The sequence below is a fragment of the Parus major genome, chromosome 1 (genome assembly GCF_001522545.3).
Source record: "Parus major isolate Abel chromosome 1, Parus_major1.1, whole genome shotgun sequence".
In the NCBI taxonomy this organism is placed as follows: Eukaryota; Metazoa; Chordata; class Aves; order Passeriformes; family Paridae; genus Parus; species Parus major.
In genome coordinates this window covers 88,497,857-88,515,929 of record NC_031768.1, presented here as the reverse complement: position 1 = coordinate 88,515,929, position 18,073 = coordinate 88,497,857, and the positions used below count along the sequence as shown (strand labels likewise).

Sequence of the window (18,073 nt, the reverse complement as noted above, 5' to 3'; positions counted from 1 at the left end):
CAGAAAAGGGACATAGACAACAGAACTATATAAGGTAATAGGAAGGTATAAGGTTTTTAAGACCTACTGAAGAGAGGATATTCAGAAAGAGAACATCTCTTCTTAACTTTTTTAAAAATGAAATTCATGCCATTGGGGTGAGTAATAGCAGGCAGTTTAGAGTAATTTTACACATGCATACACATTAAAACCATATATTTTAAATATATCTATTACCTAATTATAATTACATAAAATAATAAAATTATACATAATACAATATACAAATATATATAAATTTCATAATAGTAGGAGCACTTATCCCAGGAAACACACACTTAGTTGCAATCAAAAATGGACCTTCTCTCTACATCATAATGTGATTAGGGCTTCAAATAATCTTACCAGCACCAACCCTTACTTCATAAGCCTACACTCTACACATTTCTAGCAAAGCATAAATTCACAGGAATGCTTGCAAAGTCCTTTACATCCACTGCTTCCTGCCTAAATTTATTTCACTTTTTTCACCTTGGGCTTGTTAATTGTTATTTTTAATATCCGACAAAAGTTCTTAATATCTTGGTTATATATTTTGTGTTGGAAGTGACAGAAGAGAAATCTGTTTCATGTACACCCAGAAAACTCAAGTCTTCTTCTGTATCTGCTACAGTCTATTGCCTATTAAGGCAAGAAGTACTGTGAACATTATGCACTTTCCCAAGGATAATGGCATCACAATCTTAGGGGAAAAAACAACAACAACAGTAACAATAAACCCAAAGAAAAAAAAAACCCAAATCATGTATGACATAAATAATTTTAAAACAATAAGATTCTATTTCTAACCAATTACCTTTTAGTCCCTTAAATGAGCTGTACAAAACATGAGCTAATTAAGATTTAAATGCAAGCACTCAACTGAACTGGGCTTTAATGGCAAAACTATGCATATTATGCTTGGCAATAGAAGGACCTTGTTTGGGAATCTCTTTGGTTTGTTTATTGAAACTGCACAACTAGTTGATATCTCAGTATGCCTGTTGATAAGGGTTGGCTGTTATATATCTTGACAACGAGCCTGGAGCTTCTCCTGCTTTTATCCATCCAGAGGTTTGAGGTTTCTGAGCTGACACTGCTGCCTTGTTAGCAAGGAGGTAAAATAAAGTGAGGTTTTGTATGAAAACAATCTGCCATGCAGATCTGGAACAGGAGAATCTAACAGGTCCTGTGTTCACCCAGGGATGATAAAAAGTAGAATGATTCTGAAAATTCTGAATAGTCATGATTTTGTACTATCTTCTGTTTAAATATTTACTGTTCCAGCATGTGATTTGAAATGTAATGTTTGCTTGCTCATCACATGTGAATATCAGAGATAATTCATGTAAACCAGTTGGGACTACAAGATCCTGGAAAGTGTAATTTAAAATAGTAAAAAATGAGTATTTCAGATTCAATGAAGAAAGGAAAAAAATAAAGACATAGCAGATGCCAGCAGAGATAAGGATGAGTTTATTTTTTAACTCTATCAGAGAAAAAAAAGAATCAGTAACATGGCATTGGTCTGGTATTAAATTGAAACAATAGAAGAGTCAATATAGATGCAGGAAAAGTTTGGCTAATCAGTGATTATTCTGCTTTATATTCAGAAAAAACCCCAGAGATTCGAGATGATGAAATGGTTACTTCATTAAAAGCAATTATTTAAAACTGCATCAATAGAAAATTGCAAAAAGGCAGCTTTTAAAGCCAGAAATACCAAAAATCAGTAGACCTGGACAATGTAATCAAAGTATTAAAACCAGGTAGCTGAAGAACTCTTTGGACTACAAGTATTGACTTTAACCATCTCTTGGAGAACAAGGGCAGTTTTACAGCAAATAAGAGAAAATATCACATCAATACTTAAAAAAGGGAAATTTGAATCATTTATATACTGGCAATGTAATGCTGATCATTGAAGAACAACAAAGGAGATGTTATTTCTTTAATGTCCTAAAAGAAGATTTAAAAGACAATAAATAAAAGGAGGGTAAAATAATTATAAATTCTATTTTGTTCTTTTTTTAAAAAAAATAAGGAGGCCTTTTCACAAAAATAGTAGCTTTCTATGGCAAGGCTGCAATTCAATTTGAAACAGAAAATATGATAATATGAAAATCAGAATTCCCTAATCTCTGTAGTCTTGGATAGGAAGGAAAGAAAAAGAGGAGAAAAAGGACATCATTGTGTTGGCATCATTTAAACTTAAGCAGGGTGTAGGTTTAAAAAAAAATAAAAATAAAAAATTATTTGCTAGAAACTTTCAGCTGCACCAAACATGTCCACTGCATCTGAGGTCCAAAGCCTAGGGAATCCATTTACCTTTTCCTTTCTAATATGAATGTCTTCACCAATAACCTCCTCCTTCTCCCTCCTGTAAGTTATGGAATATATATATATATATAATTATGCAGATACACACACACACACATATATATGTGTGTGTATATATATATTTCTGCTATGCCCAGGAGTTATTCTACTTGTATTGATCTATTACTGTCCTTATGGAAGGAATACTGGAATGCACTGGACACTGCTCATGCTTTCTTCCATCCTGAAAATGCAGGAGATGCCAGCAGAATTAGGTATCAACCTGGTGATTAACAGCTGAGAAAAACTTATTTACAACTGATTTATGCTGCTCCAGGATCATGGAATTCCAGGATGAGAATGGGACACAATTTGGATTTCACATCTGATCTGATAATGTTTTTCAGCTTGGCAACTATAGCAGGAACTTTGCTGGGAGAAAAAATAGTTAATATATTAATTCTTGTCTGGCTGTGGAATAAAGATTAATATTTTGAATTACACCTTTTTGGTTCCACAGAATGACTTGTCCCAGAGATGAGTCAGAGAAGCATGGAAGGACACTTCTATTACAAGATTTTAGTTTTGCTGGCTTCTCAAGGACAAGGACATATTTTGAAGGCAACATTCTGGAATCCACAACCAAACGAAACTGCTCTCATATCTGCCAGTTGTGCCTTTTTCATCTTCCCATGAACCTTCTTCCCCAAGCATCTCAGTTTATCTGACAGAGCCACAAAACTCTTCCACATCTCTCTCCCTCTGATCCCTCTCACACTCATGGCCATAACTTATTCAACTGTTCATTTCCAGCAACACTATCCATCTTCTTCCAGTCAACTCATGTGAAGGGGCCACATGAGGCTCCATCTGCTTCCATAATCACCATGGTACTACCTTGCAGCTCCATCTTGTTTATGTATTAGTATGGGACATAATTCCTTCTCAGAATTTCCCAGGTAACATAAAGGCAAATTTCTGTTCCCTGTCCCAGTAAGTCAAACAAAACTTCAAAATAATTCTTACAAGAAAAAGAAAAAAAAAATAAGATCCTTTAATCCACACAGCTCCTGAACTCAATCTCACCAGAAATTTAAAGGGGGAAATAAAAAAAAAAAAAAATCAGCCTCATGAAGAATTCTGGTGTGGAAAATTTAGGCTTGAACAGATTTTCAAAATTCAAACTTTCGAAACACTTGTAAGTACTTAAAGAGCATCGTAACCTGTCTCAAACACTGTTAAGGTCACAGAAGGATTTTGCCATGAGATTAACACAGAAAGGAGAGACAGGATGGCGCTAACTCCAGGCCTGGTGGAGGCAAGATCTGGCTAGCATATCCTGGGTAACATCTGGACAAAAATTCCCACTGTGGCAAATTGTATAAGGAAGCAACTGCTCATAGGCATATCACCAGTCAGACAAAGATCACCCCGAGGTTTGGGAGAGATGCCACCTGCAGCCACCAGTGACCACCTAAATATTCCTCTGCAAACCTGAAACTTGGAACTGTAGACAACATAAGATAAAGGTGGTACTATTGTCCAGGTGCTATCTCAGACCTAGGGGAAGGTTAACAAAGCCTAGGGAAAAGAATGTATCGATGATAATGGACAATCCATGAGCCACAAAGAAAGCCAACTCAGCAGCTGTGCTGAAATCAGCTCTGACAGAATTAAAGGTAATTCTGGCAAGGGAAGGCTGTGATTCCAGAAACCCATAAACTCAAAAGAAGAAAAAGACTGAGCATGCAGAATAAGCAGCATTAGAGGTGAGGTAATCATGTAACCAATAGTGTAAGAGAACAGTGTAGCCAAGAAGCATTAATTCCTTTGTTTGCTAAAATGTAGAGATAATGAAAAGTTTTGAATGACTTTGGGACCCCCACTACCAAAAAAGCCCAGAGTGGAGAAGGACTAATAGGATGCTGCTGGATCCAGGGGTGGTGTTATTTTCCACCTGAACTCTCTCTCTCCCCCTCTCTCTTCTAATTCATCGTTAAATAAAATCTGTACCATTGACTTCGGCATATGGTCTTGTTTGCACCTTAATTTGGGCAGAAGCATCTCTTAATAATCAGATCTTAACAACATTATCATATTTAGTAGTGGCAAAATATCTTATTACACATGCTGTTATTAACCTTAATAGAAATGACCCACCAAACAGGTGTGTAAACATCAAGAAATACACAACTTGTTGATAAAATACGTATGTTTTTAGTTGTAGGTCTTGTTAGAAAAATTGTACATGATAAATTATGAAATGTGTTGATATATTACAGGAAGCATAACATTTTCTCTTTCATATATAAGGGAAAAAATGAATTCTGTAGGATATTTGTGAGAGAATCAGCCTATCATCATTCAATTAAGTGCTAGAATTAGTACAAAATTACCAAGCAGGACTCCTACCCCCATCAAGTCATGTAAGAGTCAGAAAAGTTTTAGACACCTAATTCTCCTGGATCTGGAAATTTTTTAGCTACACATTTATAAACCCTGCCCAGAACCTCTTCACTTTGTATAGTAAGAGCGATATGAGATACAATACAATAAAATGATGAAGGGGAATAATTTAGAGCAGACAGGAGGAATTCTTTTAATATGATACATAATTAGCTTGCAATGTATCATGAGCCATTTGTTAAAGGTTCTTTACCTCTAGCCACTGCAAACTTTTGGCTGCACTGAAATTTATTAAAACCCCTGCATTTCAGTGGATGCAAAGTGTAAGACCAATGGCATGGGTAACAATATTACTACTAATACCAATAATAACCACATTACTATGCACATCATTAGTCCCAAATTCACACACATGTACCTGTCATATGGTCAAAGACCATTAAATGTCAGGAATCTCACAGTAGCTCTAAAAATGAATATGGAAACTTGTGGAAAAGGCAGCATGTTGAATCCTGCCACAGAGAACTGTATGTGGCAATGATAGAAATGCTCCTCTCAGAAGAACTTTTTGTAACCCTGTGCTCTGTGCCAATCTTGTATGTGTTTATCTTTACTAGTGGAAGCAGTGCAAGCAGTGCAAGCTTTGAGTGCTCAAACTGCACATGGAATACATGTGAATGTTCCGGAACAAACTCTGCCCAGAGAGGCGGGATCTTAATGCTGTGGCAACATGATCGATCTTTTAATTTGCTACAGCCTGAACGGAAACTGAGTCCAAGCAAAAGGTCAGAACAGGCATTTTATATTCTGTGTTAAAGGAGGGGAGTAAAAAAACGTCTTTCAGGAGTAAAGTAAGTAGCTAATGAGACACAGCACTGACAGCTGGAATTTAATAAGTGTCCACTTCACAAGGAAAATTGCTCAAGGTAATTAAATACAGGTATCATTCAAAACTTCTGCTTAGAGCTAGACTTCAAAATCCTTCTGTCAAGCAGGACTGAAGAAGTTTTACATACCAAGTAACATAAGGGTGAATTTGCCTGGGAGGCTAGTCCTAAATGAAGAGGGTTAATTGCATAAAATTCACAGTCCTGTCAGTGGTAAATAATTCCAAAGGGACTTGTTCAGGTAGCAGCTTGGCATTACTGAAAAACAGACCACAGCTAAAAAGTACTGTTATAAAGTCCACCAAAACCTGAGACACATAAAAAGTTTATTAGCCATTGCAGAAATAAAATGCAAACAAAGTCTTTTTAGAGGGGTCCAAAATTCTTTACGCTTCAGGTCTATAAGGACTGTAAAACTCTACCTGAGAAAATTTTAAACAATCTTCTAATTAATTGCAGGATTTTATCGCCTCTCACAAGCTGTAAGTAAAACATTAACAGGGTAGGAGGAAGTACTCTTTGTACTAAGCATGATTCCAAACCCTGCTGACATAGCTCACTAGATGAATCAGGTTACATCAAACTGAGATTATAATGGGTACTAGCACACAGAATAGTGTTTCATATAGGGGATTGCATCCCCATAAATGAAGGTATAAGTTTCTAAATTATTGGGAGCATCTGAGACAGAAGAGCCTGACAGATTTTCTGTAATTTGAGACATCACCATCAAAACATGATCACATAAAATATCCTTCAATAATGAAACTCGTATCCCTGAACACATGTTTTGATCATCACTTAATCAGCAATCCAACAGAATATTGCTGGTATCACAAAAACAAAGCAGTTTAAGTGTCTAGATGTTGAATGTTTTTACCAGCTAGATCCAACAAATTTGCATTTACTTAAGAATGTGTAACCAAACCACACGGCCCTACACACTTCAGTGTAAAAGAGCACTGACTCTGCAATAATGTTTTAACTTACCTCATAGTACATAGGTGCATCCTTAGCCTTTTTTCCCTTTTGACGCCCAGATTCTGCGATCTGCAAGTAAATAAAGCATTCTACTGTGAGAAGATTTTATGTTTACCCAAAGTACTTTGCTCATTCCTTTTTGCAAACTACACTCACACTTCAAAACAGGAAGGAATCATCTTATGGCAACCCTGTACCTTAGGGAGGGTGTTTTTTATCAGCACCTTGAAGAAAAGTCTGTAACAAAACTTCATTTACAGGGAGCAGAGAAGCTTTTATTGTAAGCTTTTATTTTTCCATTTTTAACTCCAATGAGTTAGAGCAATGAAGCTTCTAAAAGTATAGAGAGTAAGTCCTATAAGGAGTGGATGAGGGAGCTGGGGCTGTTTAGTCTGGAGAAATCCATTTCTCAGAAGACACCTTATCAGTCTCTACAGTTCCCTGAAAGGAGGTTGTAGTAAGGTGGGGATCAGTCTCATCTCCCAGGCAAAAAGTGACAAGATGAGAGGAAATGGCCTCAAGCTGTTCCAGGACAGGTTCATGCTGGACATCAGGAAGAATTTTTTCAAAGAAAGGGTTGTCAAGCATTAGGATGGGCTGACCAAGGAGGTGGTAGAGTCACCATCACCACTTCCATCCCTGGAAGTGTTCAAGAAATGACTGAATGTGGTATTCAGTGCTGTGGTTTAGTTGATAAGGTGGTGTTCAAAGGTTGGATTCGATGATCTTAAAGGTCTTTTCCAACCTTAATGATTTTATGAATTAGTATAATTTTTGAAACTTCCACAGACCAGTTTATCATTACCACAGACCAAAAAAGGCAGGGTCTAGAAGTGACATCTACAGTTTGGTGCTTTATTAAAAATTACTGTCCTGGAATACCTGTCTGTCAATATCTTCACGGGTTATCACACTGAAGAGCTTTCGCAGTGGCACCTGAACAGCAAGAGCCAGGGCCTGGGTGTGGATTTCATCCTCAATCTTGGTCCCAACAATGAAAGTGATGCTAGGCTTCCAGTCATCCTACATTTCAAATATTTAAATATTAATATTAAATATTTAAAATATTCAAACTCATGCCAACAAAAGTTCTTCTCTGCAGTTTCAAAGAGTAATCTCGTAGAGATGGCTTTAGGTCACTCTAAAACATATCAAACATCACTGTATTAATCACACTGAAATTGCATGCAACTCGAAAAAGCCCCTACTACTTTGTCCCAATTATTTCTGCCATCAGGTGGCAGCATTATGCTATGAAAAACACAAAAGCCTAACAGCCTTAAACCTTTTTGCAGGCAAATGATGCATTAGCATCTCACAAAGATGTACTAACTTTTAAATGGCATTTGCAGATTTGACAGTTCAGCAAACAAGCAAAAGAAATAAGTGAATTTTTAATATGTATTATTGTGATTACTCAATGTAGAAAAAAATTTACAATTTTCAGCTCCCTCGTCTTTGAATTAGATAATGCCCAGGTACTATTTTTTTACATTGTAGCATTATTTTTAGGATGTTTTATGAAGGTATATTTATGCATACTATGGCTCTTTCATGGTTTCACTAAATATTCTGAATCAAGAAAAATTACTTACCAATGGCAAGTTTTACACTACAGTATTGGTAAGTTAAAAACACTAGCAGTTTTCAAACATTTGCAGTAGCATATGCATTACTGTAATGTAGAAAAATGTTTTCAGCACTAAAAAAATGCAGAACAAGAAAAGACTGGAACACATTATTTAGTGATGTACATCTACAAAAGCTGAAAAATCATGTAATTTAAGCAACTTTTACTGGTTCTTCTCTTTCACATTTCTACTGGAATTCCTTCCACAGAGTGATTCGCTATCTCCAGCACATCTGTATCTCACTCTAGAGTATTCTCTATCAGCATTACTGGTGGCTGAAGTAGGAGTATTTGTAATGGTTGTGATGCACAGGAATCATCCAATTTATTTTTTTTTCAATGCATATCTGCATGTGCAAACAGCAAGGTTACCAATGCAGCTGCATAAAGGTAAATATGGAAAGGAATTCAGTCAGATCAAGGCAGTCCCAGGACAGTCACATTAATCAGGACCAGGCTAAGCAGAGTCCAGTCCAGTGTGCATCATAGCAAGGAAAGATTTTAAGAGACTTAAGACAGGGTGGTAACTTTAGGATATTGAGCATTTTCATATATTTATACTACATACAAAGTCCTTGTGGAATAGAACAAAACCTGAGCTGAGTTATGGTAAAGTGAGGAAAAGGAGAATTCTAAAAAAAATATTTAGATAGTAAGAGAAGCATCTTCTTCCAATTTTACAGTACCCTTCTCCATTTGCTCCTTTTCTTAGCTGGTAAAAAAGCTACCTAAATGTCTGCAATTTGTGTAACTGATGGCTATGGATGGGAGAAAGCCACAGTTGAATTAAGCCTCAAAACGGTGCATGCTTGCATGGTGGGAAACAGTTTGTCAAACACTTAAGGTAACAAAGGATAACATCACATAAGTGTGCCCCATTTTTCTAACCACAGAATATTCAGAAAAACAAAAAGGATGTAAAGGTCAACTGGGTCATTAAAATTGCAAGTAGCTACAGATCAGATAACTAATCCAAAAGGGTGCCTACAGCTCCACACATCATGAACTTCGTTGATGGTTTATTGCTGCACAAAATAAATCTCAAGCTTTTAAAATTATGAAGTGCTAGAGAGATCAAGCATATCACTGATGCTCTAGGAGTGTGCAAACATGGTGGAATTTAGGAGTGTCCAGCTGCACTGATGCAGCAGACACTGCTCACCAGAGAAGTGGCAGTAGTAGTGGGGACTGCACCAAGTACACTGAATTGCATTTTGCTCTTTTAAGTCTTTCTGTCTAAAGCTGCAAGACAGCTACTGGTGCACAGCACTGTGAAAGAGCTCTAGGTATTCCAGTATTGCAGCTAACCTGGAATCAAAATTGTATACCTGTCAAGAGCTGGACAGTAAAACTTCAGCATTCTTTGCACAGGAAGTACTTAGATGCCAATGCTTGTGTGAAAATGCATAACTAGGCTCTCAGAACTGAGATTGAAATGCTCTCACGTGGCAGTATCCTGGTGTTCCCAGTGCTGATCACCAGATACAGGATTTTTACAATAACCTGTGTCCTGAGCTAATGGAGCAACTGTTATCACCGCCCACTTCAGTGAGGATGACAGAGAGGAAAACAAGGTCCAGTAAGTCTCACAGAGATGCTGACAGCTCAAGAGCAGCAAGCATTAGGAATGTCAGGATCATACGGTAAGCATGGTCAAGCAGCAATACAGAGCTTACTCCCACAACTTGCTACAGTTCTTCAGATATATAAAAAAATATCTATGAGAGAGTTCTAAAACCCTGCCTTATGCCTTCTTCAGTTCCTCCTCAGAACATGTTGATAGCTTGCTGCCCACAAATTAAAGCTGCTTAGCACTGATAAATATTACTGCAACAACAATGCCTGTGGAACCTGTCTTCCTTGTTGTCCTCTCTTGATTTTTCCACCCCCCTGGTCACAACTGTTCCTAGTTAATTTCTCCTTCCTTTTCCACTCTTTGTTCCTCATCTCAGTTACACCACTTGTCTTAATGCTTCCCCCACCTGTGATTTGCTCCCCAGCTCTCGTCCTCTGTCTCCTTGTTTAGCAGCTCTCCACTTTCATTATCTGATCCCACTTCAGGCTTTCTCCACCTTTAGATTCTTCTCCAAATTCTTATCCTTTAGCCAATATAATAATTCCCAGGAATTTTCAGAGCAATGAACCCTCCTGCACAGAAGTACTGTAAGTCTTTCTAAGAGAAGAGAAATTTCCTTGTTACCTGTGTGGTGCCCACCTTCTCAGCAGCCTGTGACAAAGCACCAAAGCAAAACATCAGGGTAGGTCCTGCTTGTGCAAAATGAGTATAAAAAAAACCCAGGACTTATGCAAACAAAATTATCCAACTACAGATTTTTTTAATTCAAGAAGAAATTATCATCAGTGGGCCACATCTTCTCCCTGTTCTCTGCTTCAAAGAAACAGGGCGAAAAAGCTACTCCACAGAACAGCTACGAGAATATTTATACTATAGGCAAACCATTGGCTAATACATTAAAATAAAATACATGGAATGAGCCTCTACAAGATAACTGAACTTGTAGTGAAAATTACAACCCTACTTAATTCTACAGAAGTATAAGCAGCTCAATACAGGGTCTTTTGCAAAAAATCTAGAAATTATTAGAGACAGCCTATTCTCCCTAGTGCTAAATGAAGAAAATAAACTGCTTTTCTAAGAAAAGTGCAATACCTGGAAATAGGAGCTGGAAGTAGCTAGTAAATATCTGAAGTAGCTACACACATCTTCCCAGTAAATAATGATCTAGACTTCTTGGAGTCATTAATAGCATGTCATCTATTTCTAGACTGATCGGTTTTGAAGCCTTTAAGGATCATTTTTCTGAAGAGCTGCACATTGAGAACACGAATTGAAGTCAATAGTCAATGTGCAGCATAAATACACAATTTAAGGTGTTTAATTGATTAGACTATTTTCTGAGGTTAAAAATCTAGTATTTTTGCAATCCTGCCTTTATATTATTGATCCTGTAACAGTATCTCTAATGTTCAAGGCACTGAAAGGACAGAGAAGAAACAGACCCTGCTTCTACAGCTCACCACCTAAAATCACAACATAAAAATGTGAAGGAAAAGTAGTAAAATGTATATGGTTACTTTAAAAATATTTTCTCCCTCAATATACAACTGCTCCTCTACTTAGTTTTATTCTTTCAAATGTTATTGTAGCATCAAGGCTTGAGAAAGGATCTGAGAAAGGATAGATTAGTGACCCTAAGGCTACCTCAAATGACGTTCCCAGCTTAATGAACAGGATAGAAAAAACCATAAAAATAACTACTGGAAAACCATGGAAACAGTCTAGGGAGATTGCCATTGAGAATTTAACATGAGCTCTACAAACTGCACAAAGACCAAAATGCAGGGAGCAGATATCCCACAGAATCAACAATGTGAATTTAAAAAAGAAATTGAAGCTGGAAATGTGGCATTGGCAACTGAACACTATTTAAGCAATCTGAAACAAACTCCAATTAAGGGCAGGCTAGATTGCTCTCACTGGAAAACATTTAGTGACAACCATTGTTACAAATGACACTATCCAGTTTTAAAACTCCTGGCCATGTCAAGAGTTGAAATGCTCCAAAGTCTCTCAGTTTTAGAAATAACCATCTGTGTGGGAAACTTCTATGCCCCTTAGTTGGAGAGGCTCCAAATCTGCAAGATCAACCTAATCCCAGAAGCTCCATGTAAGCAGCAAATGGTTGTCCAGAATCCTTGCTTTCACAAAACACAGAAGGTGCCTCATCTTCTCATGATTTTGCTCTCAAGGCTCCACTGCGTTCCTCTGTAATGTGATTTTTTCCAACTGTTATAAACCAGTATGCGTAGCCTGTAGATCTTCATCACAACAGTATTGGAATAGCATAGGTATGTTAAGAAAATATCTAACTTTAATTCACATTGAAGAAGAAAGCAGATTTTCTTCTTCCTTTTTATACTTATCTTGTTTTCTCTGCTTCATTTCCTAGACACAAAAGGGCAGCTGTTTTAGGGAAGACAGTTGAAGAAGTCAGGTATATTGTTTATTTTTTCAGTACCAGTTTCTAGTTTCTCCTTGGTCAAGAAAAGCTTCAAGCAGCCATTTTACCCTCCTCCCATTTCCAGACAATCTGGGTATCTATCATCTTATTTTTGTGGTACTTAATGTTGTGGAGTTAACTGGGTTTTTTTTTGGTTTGTTTGTTTGATCAGGCTGTGTGTTTGTTTTGTTTGACTGTTTGGTTTATTTCCCTTAGGACAACAACCAGCAAGTTAATTTCATTACAGCAGTATTACAAATTTACCTGCAAGAGCTGAGAAGAAACATTTGAAAACTCAAAACATCTGAGCATCAAACATATTAGTGGTTTATGAACAATTAGCATAATTAGCACTCTTCATTTCCAAGACTGACAGAGCTTGTAAACCACCAGTAAATACAACTGGCATATCAGGAGTTTTGTAGCCTCAAGGTAGGAAATCACTTCTTGGAAATCTGCAGATTCACTTGCACTACCTGCTGATTGACACATCCACATTTACTAATGGCTTTTGCTCTTAAGAGCCTGAGGTTTTACTGTCAACATGGGGAGGTGAGAGAATATCAAAGCTCAACAGAATGTTAATTTTTCTCTGAAGAGGAAGTAGTATGAATAGCAATCAAAAGTGGAGCTACCCTATTCAGAACATTTTTAGAGGTTTCACAAGATTTAAGATCAATTTTCAGGCCCTAAAATGCCAATGCAATGAGAGAAATCATACAGATGGAAAGTCAGCACAGAACATGGCTTCCAGCTGCTATGCTTAGTTATACCAGTTAATAAGAACAAATAATAAATGACAGTTATTTTAATTAAGGGCTGTATTTGCCCAGAATTCACCTTTCACTTAGCAAATAGCGCCCTTTACCTACTTAACACATGCAAAGTGAAACTACTTAAGAATCATAATTTATATTTTGCAATTTAATTCTGTAGTGAACCCAATCAAAGTAGATTATAAATATCTGAAGGCAAATACAGTTTGCAACTCCATGTTCTTCTGCATAGCACATTACAAACAAGAAAGACATACATAAAATATAATGTGAGGCTCTGGAAAATCCATATTTCCTCTGTATGTGTTTTTAAGCTGTATGTTTGCCAGTTTTCACAGTGCATTTAATAAAAGCAATTATTTGGTTAGTAAATACCATTTAAATCATATTTTAGTTAGTATACCCGTTCATAAAAATCTTAACAGCACTGGTAAAATGGTTTTCATAGATTGAACTAATAAAATAGTGAAAGTCATAAACACATTAAAATGTGAAATTTCACCACTCGGTCTATCTGGTACAATTTAAAGCCAGTTCTAGTAAATTCCCTTTGCCTCCAATAAAGGGGAAAATATTTTTCAAATTGATACAAGTAAAAGATTTAAAAATTCTTTACATATGAATTATGAGGAGAGACATTTATTTACTTGATAGAGTTCCTGTCATCTCCTAAATCATTTCAGATTCATATCGTATTTCATACACAATACTGAGGATGAGTAAGAAGTAACTTTTGTGCTCTATGTCTGGTGATATCTAAAATTCAAGCTGTTCAACACCCTCTTTTACAGACTGCTTTCAGTTCCTGAGCTTTATATATCTGAGTTTAAACTTTGTATGTTATATTATTACTGGGGTAGGGTGGGTGGGGAGAGGGAAGTGTGGTTGGACTATTTGCAGAATGAGATTTGATTTTTAAAAATCATGTTTATCCTTTAATAAAAACCCCTATATGATTAAGTAATTAAGATATTCAATGCCCTCTGTGTTCAAGAGGAAGGAATTAAATTTGGCAGCAGAGCCGTACTTGTGTCAAAGATTTGCTTTTACAGAGCATGTTTATTTACATTATGTACACCCACATTTGGCCACACTTGATGAATCTTGATTCACACATGCTCAGAAGAGATTTGCTGGCATTTGACAGTTTTGCACCGAGTGTGCTCCTGCCCATGACTCTAGGAGCTGAATAAGAAGACTCCTGCAGTAAGAAATTTCAGTGGCTGCCCAGCATCTCAGAAGCCTGAGTTCAAGCTGACAGCAGCAAGGGGACAGTTCTTCCCAAGTTCCCAAGGCTCTGTCTGTGAACAGCATGGCAAAGAAAGTGAAATTAGCTTAACTGGAACAGAAAGCAGTTAGACGATACCAGAATTACGGAAACAAGGAATCTCAAGTCCGCCCCCATGGGTACAGGCATTACAATAATCTTTAATTAGGTGATCACATATTTTTTCCTACAGAATTCTTGCCCTATTCAGTGAGCATTCAACATTTTTTCCATCTGCCTCAATGTGTGGTCCAGAATAATACCAACTTTGACATTTCCTAAATTTTGAGCATTTTATTTCCTACCTTTAAAAATACTTCAATATAATGGTTTGCATTTAAGAAATGTAATAAATTACGTCTAGAGGCAGCAGAGCATACAAAGCACCTTGTTCAGTGAATTCACTGCACAATATCCACAACCACAGTAAACGCCACCATAAAAAAACATAATCACTAATTGGCACCTTGCTAGTAAGCATTGGAGGAAGACCAGGAACAGAGTAGGTGATGGAGATTGAACCTTCACCCCATTCTTATGCCTCAGGGATGTTTCCCAAGAGTAGGGACAAGATTCACAAGTAAGAAATGGCTCAAGCACCTTAGAACTCTACTAAAAAATCTGTGTTCTAGGGAAAAATGGAAAACAACAGCCTAAGCTATTGAAAAAGTGGTCTTGTTTGGCTAAACTTGTTTTATATGGTTACTACCAAATAAAAGTAAAAGTAAAAGCAAGTAAATATTTAAGAGCTTTCTGGACATATGTGGCTTTTTCGGGAAAAGCAATTAGCCAGTTTAAAAGCCTCCTCCTGAATTAAAAGTTCCTTATAGTTAACCAGTGCTGCTGGTATATTAAAAGAAAAAATGCAGCAAAACACAAACCCACATCAGCTAAAACAAAAAACTTTTTTTTTTTTTTTTTAATAGGGCACAACAGGAATCCAGAAAACGAGGAAGCCACGGAAGCAATTTGTCTCACTTGCAGAAGCCGTGCTAGATAAACCCATGTGAAATAAATATTATTGTTTGTGAAACTACCACCCTATTTTGAAACCAAATTCTCTCTTGCAAGTCAAGATTTATGAGAATTACATTGCTTACACGGAACCTGGAAACCTAAATATGCCTTTAGATCCTCACACTCTGTAAAAGAAAAAAAAAAAGAAAAAAAATAGAAAAAAAAAGAAAAGAGAAAAGTGCCTTTTAGCTGCACACACTCAGGCAGGAAAATTACAGCCTCACATTTTCAACGCTACAGTTAATGCTGTGTCAGCACCTCCATCAAACCTCGTTGTTCAGCAGTTTATAAAAAGTTCACTCCGAGCCGAAACTTGGCACCCAGAGAGAGCCCAGAAAGGGAAGTGCCGAGGAGAGGAGGAGCACAGAAACCCGCAGGGCTACGCACGGTGGCGGGGCAGAGGGGCAAGGGCGGCTCCGCCGCTCCCCGGGACCATTCGCGGCCCTCCCCGGGGCCATCCTGGAGCCCCCAGGAGCCCCCGGCAGCCATGACCCGCGGCCCGAGCCGCCTCAGCCCGCTCCCCCTTCCCCCCGCGCCGCCGGCTCTACCCCCCGGCTGCCTTCACCTCCTCGAGGCGGGCGGACACCAGCGCGGGCTCCCAGCTCGGCGGCCCGGGCACCGGCGACTCCCGGGCGGACCTGGGCCGCTTGGGGCCCATGGCGGGGCGGCGGCGGCAGCGGCAGCCCCGGCGGCCCCACGCGTCGCCCCGGAGACCGCGGCCGCGGGCGGAGCCGGCCCGCCGGGGCAGCGCTGGGCACGGCGCCGCCGCACCGCTCCGACGGGGAAAGGCTGGGGCAGCTGGAACTGCTCAGCCTCGGGAGGGGACATCTTCAGTGGCTATGAGTATCTAAAGGGGTTGTCAGAGCGTGAAGCCAGGCTCTGCTCGGTGATCCCAGGGCACAGGACAAGAGGCAACGGGAATGAACTGATGCACAGGAAGGTACACCTAAATGAGAGTGTGAACTTTGCTGTGACCACACACTGAAACAGGTTGCCCGGAGGAGTTGCGGAGTCCTCACTCACTGGAGATAGGCAAGAACCAATTGAACCCAGTTCTGTGCCATGTGGTTCCAGGAACTCTGCATGGAGGTTGAATTGGAAGATCCACTGTGGTTCCTTCTAACCTGATGGATCCTGTGCATTCTTTTGGGGCCTTGGGGTACTTTTAGCATCATTTTTGAGACATGAGCCGTCTCCATCACGGCTGCTCAAAGAAGCCTCACTGAGGCTGTGTGGAGAGTGTTGGGCAGGCACACAGACACCAAGTGACATCTCATGAGTGAGGGGCTTGGAACACAAGTCCTATAAGGAATGGCTGAGGGAGCTGGGGTTGTTTAGCCTGGAGAAAAGGAGACTCAGAGGTGACCTTATCACCCTCCAAAACTCCCTGAAATGTGGCTGTAGCCAGGTGAGGGTTGGTCTCTTTCACCAGGCAGCAGCTGATAGAACGAGAGGACACAATCTCAAGCTGCGCCAAGGGAAATATAGGTTGGATATTAGGAAAAAGTTTATCATGGAAAGAATAATAAAGTACTGGAATGGTCTGCCCAGGGAGGTGGTGGAGTCACCACCTCTGGATGTGTTTAAAACAAGACTGGATGTGGCACTCAGTGCCATAGTCTAGTTGTCGTGATAGGGCATGGGTTGGACTTGATCTTGGAGGTCTCTTCCAACCTAATCATTCTGTTGAATTCTGTTGAATTAATACCCTGGGCACCAAGTGACACATCTCGTCCCCAGGGCCAAATGGCAGCACCCTGAGTGGAGTACCCTGAGGAGGCTGGAGGAGCCAGCTCTGTGCCGGCGCTGGAGCGAGACCCGAGCGGCGAGGCGGGGGTGCGCAGGTGTGGGCAGCCAGGCCTGCTCCCAGGCCCAAGTGGCTCTGCAAACACTACCATATGTTACAGCACTGGGACCAGAAGGGGAGAGGGAGGCACTGTTGGGAGAAAACAGGAGAGCTGCCAAGATAAAGAATTCATTACAGAGGAGTCATGTCGTGATCTCACACTGGAGACGAGTGAAATATTCTGTGTGATTTAACATTTGGTGAAAATACCCCAAACCACATGCTGCCCTTCCCCCACCCCCTTATACCGACTGGAGTTGCTCAGAGCCTCCAAATCTTTATTTTATTTTCGTCAGAGCTTAAAACCCTGCTGTGCAGTGTGTTACTGCCTTAGTCAAGATTTCATTCTGGGATGATACTGACCTAGTGTGTGTGCTGTATGAAACACCTTTTATTACACAGCTTTAATGAAGAAGTAGGAATTTAGCTTCATAGGGGATGTAACGAGAAAGTCTTGCATCATTTTAGTTTGCAGAAAGGTATCTTCCCAGTGTTTGTAAATAGTGATGCAGTTGCTAACCTGGGAAAGCTGCACAGTAGACTTGCCAGCATCCATTAACATTTCCCCCAGCCCATCTCTTGGCCGGTGTCAATTTTTCTCTTTTTGAGTTTTTCTTTTATTATCCAGAAAAAAACAAAAATCAGTCTTCACTTGTTCAAAGAAACAGGCTGCATGATATTCCCACCATATCCTTGTTTTTCACTAAAGTCTTGGATACACAGCCTGTGCCTGCTGAGGTGCGCTGACTGTATGGAAAGGAAAAATGGGGTAGGATCACCAGCTGATGTAGCAGAACAATAGAGAAGTTTGGGGTTGAATGCAGCGATAACATTGCTAAATATCCCAACTATGAACCACCCTTCAGATTTTTCATGGCTCAGTTTTCAGGAATAAATATAAATT

General features: G+C 39.2%; 1 protein-coding gene across 4 annotated transcripts in view; it reads right to left on the bottom strand.

The window, feature by feature from the left end:
- Nucleotides 1–15,997, bottom strand: part of SPAG17 (sperm associated antigen 17) — an 87,799-nt gene extending 71,802 nt beyond the window's left edge. For all 4 annotated transcript variants that reach the window (XM_015629915.2, XM_015629948.2, XM_015629956.3 and 1 more), the window contains exons 1-3: nucleotides 15,889–15,997; nucleotides 7,494–7,634; nucleotides 6,621–6,680 (exon numbers count right to left, since the gene is read on the bottom strand). In XM_015629915.2, the coding sequence (XP_015485401.1) occupies nucleotides 6,621–6,680; nucleotides 7,494–7,634; nucleotides 15,889–15,981 (294 nt within the window). In that variant the 5' untranslated portion in view covers nucleotides 15,982–15,997. The remainder of the gene's footprint in view (nucleotides 1–6,620; nucleotides 6,681–7,493; nucleotides 7,635–15,888) is intronic.
- Between the last annotated feature and the right edge of the window lie 2,076 nt (nucleotides 15,998–18,073).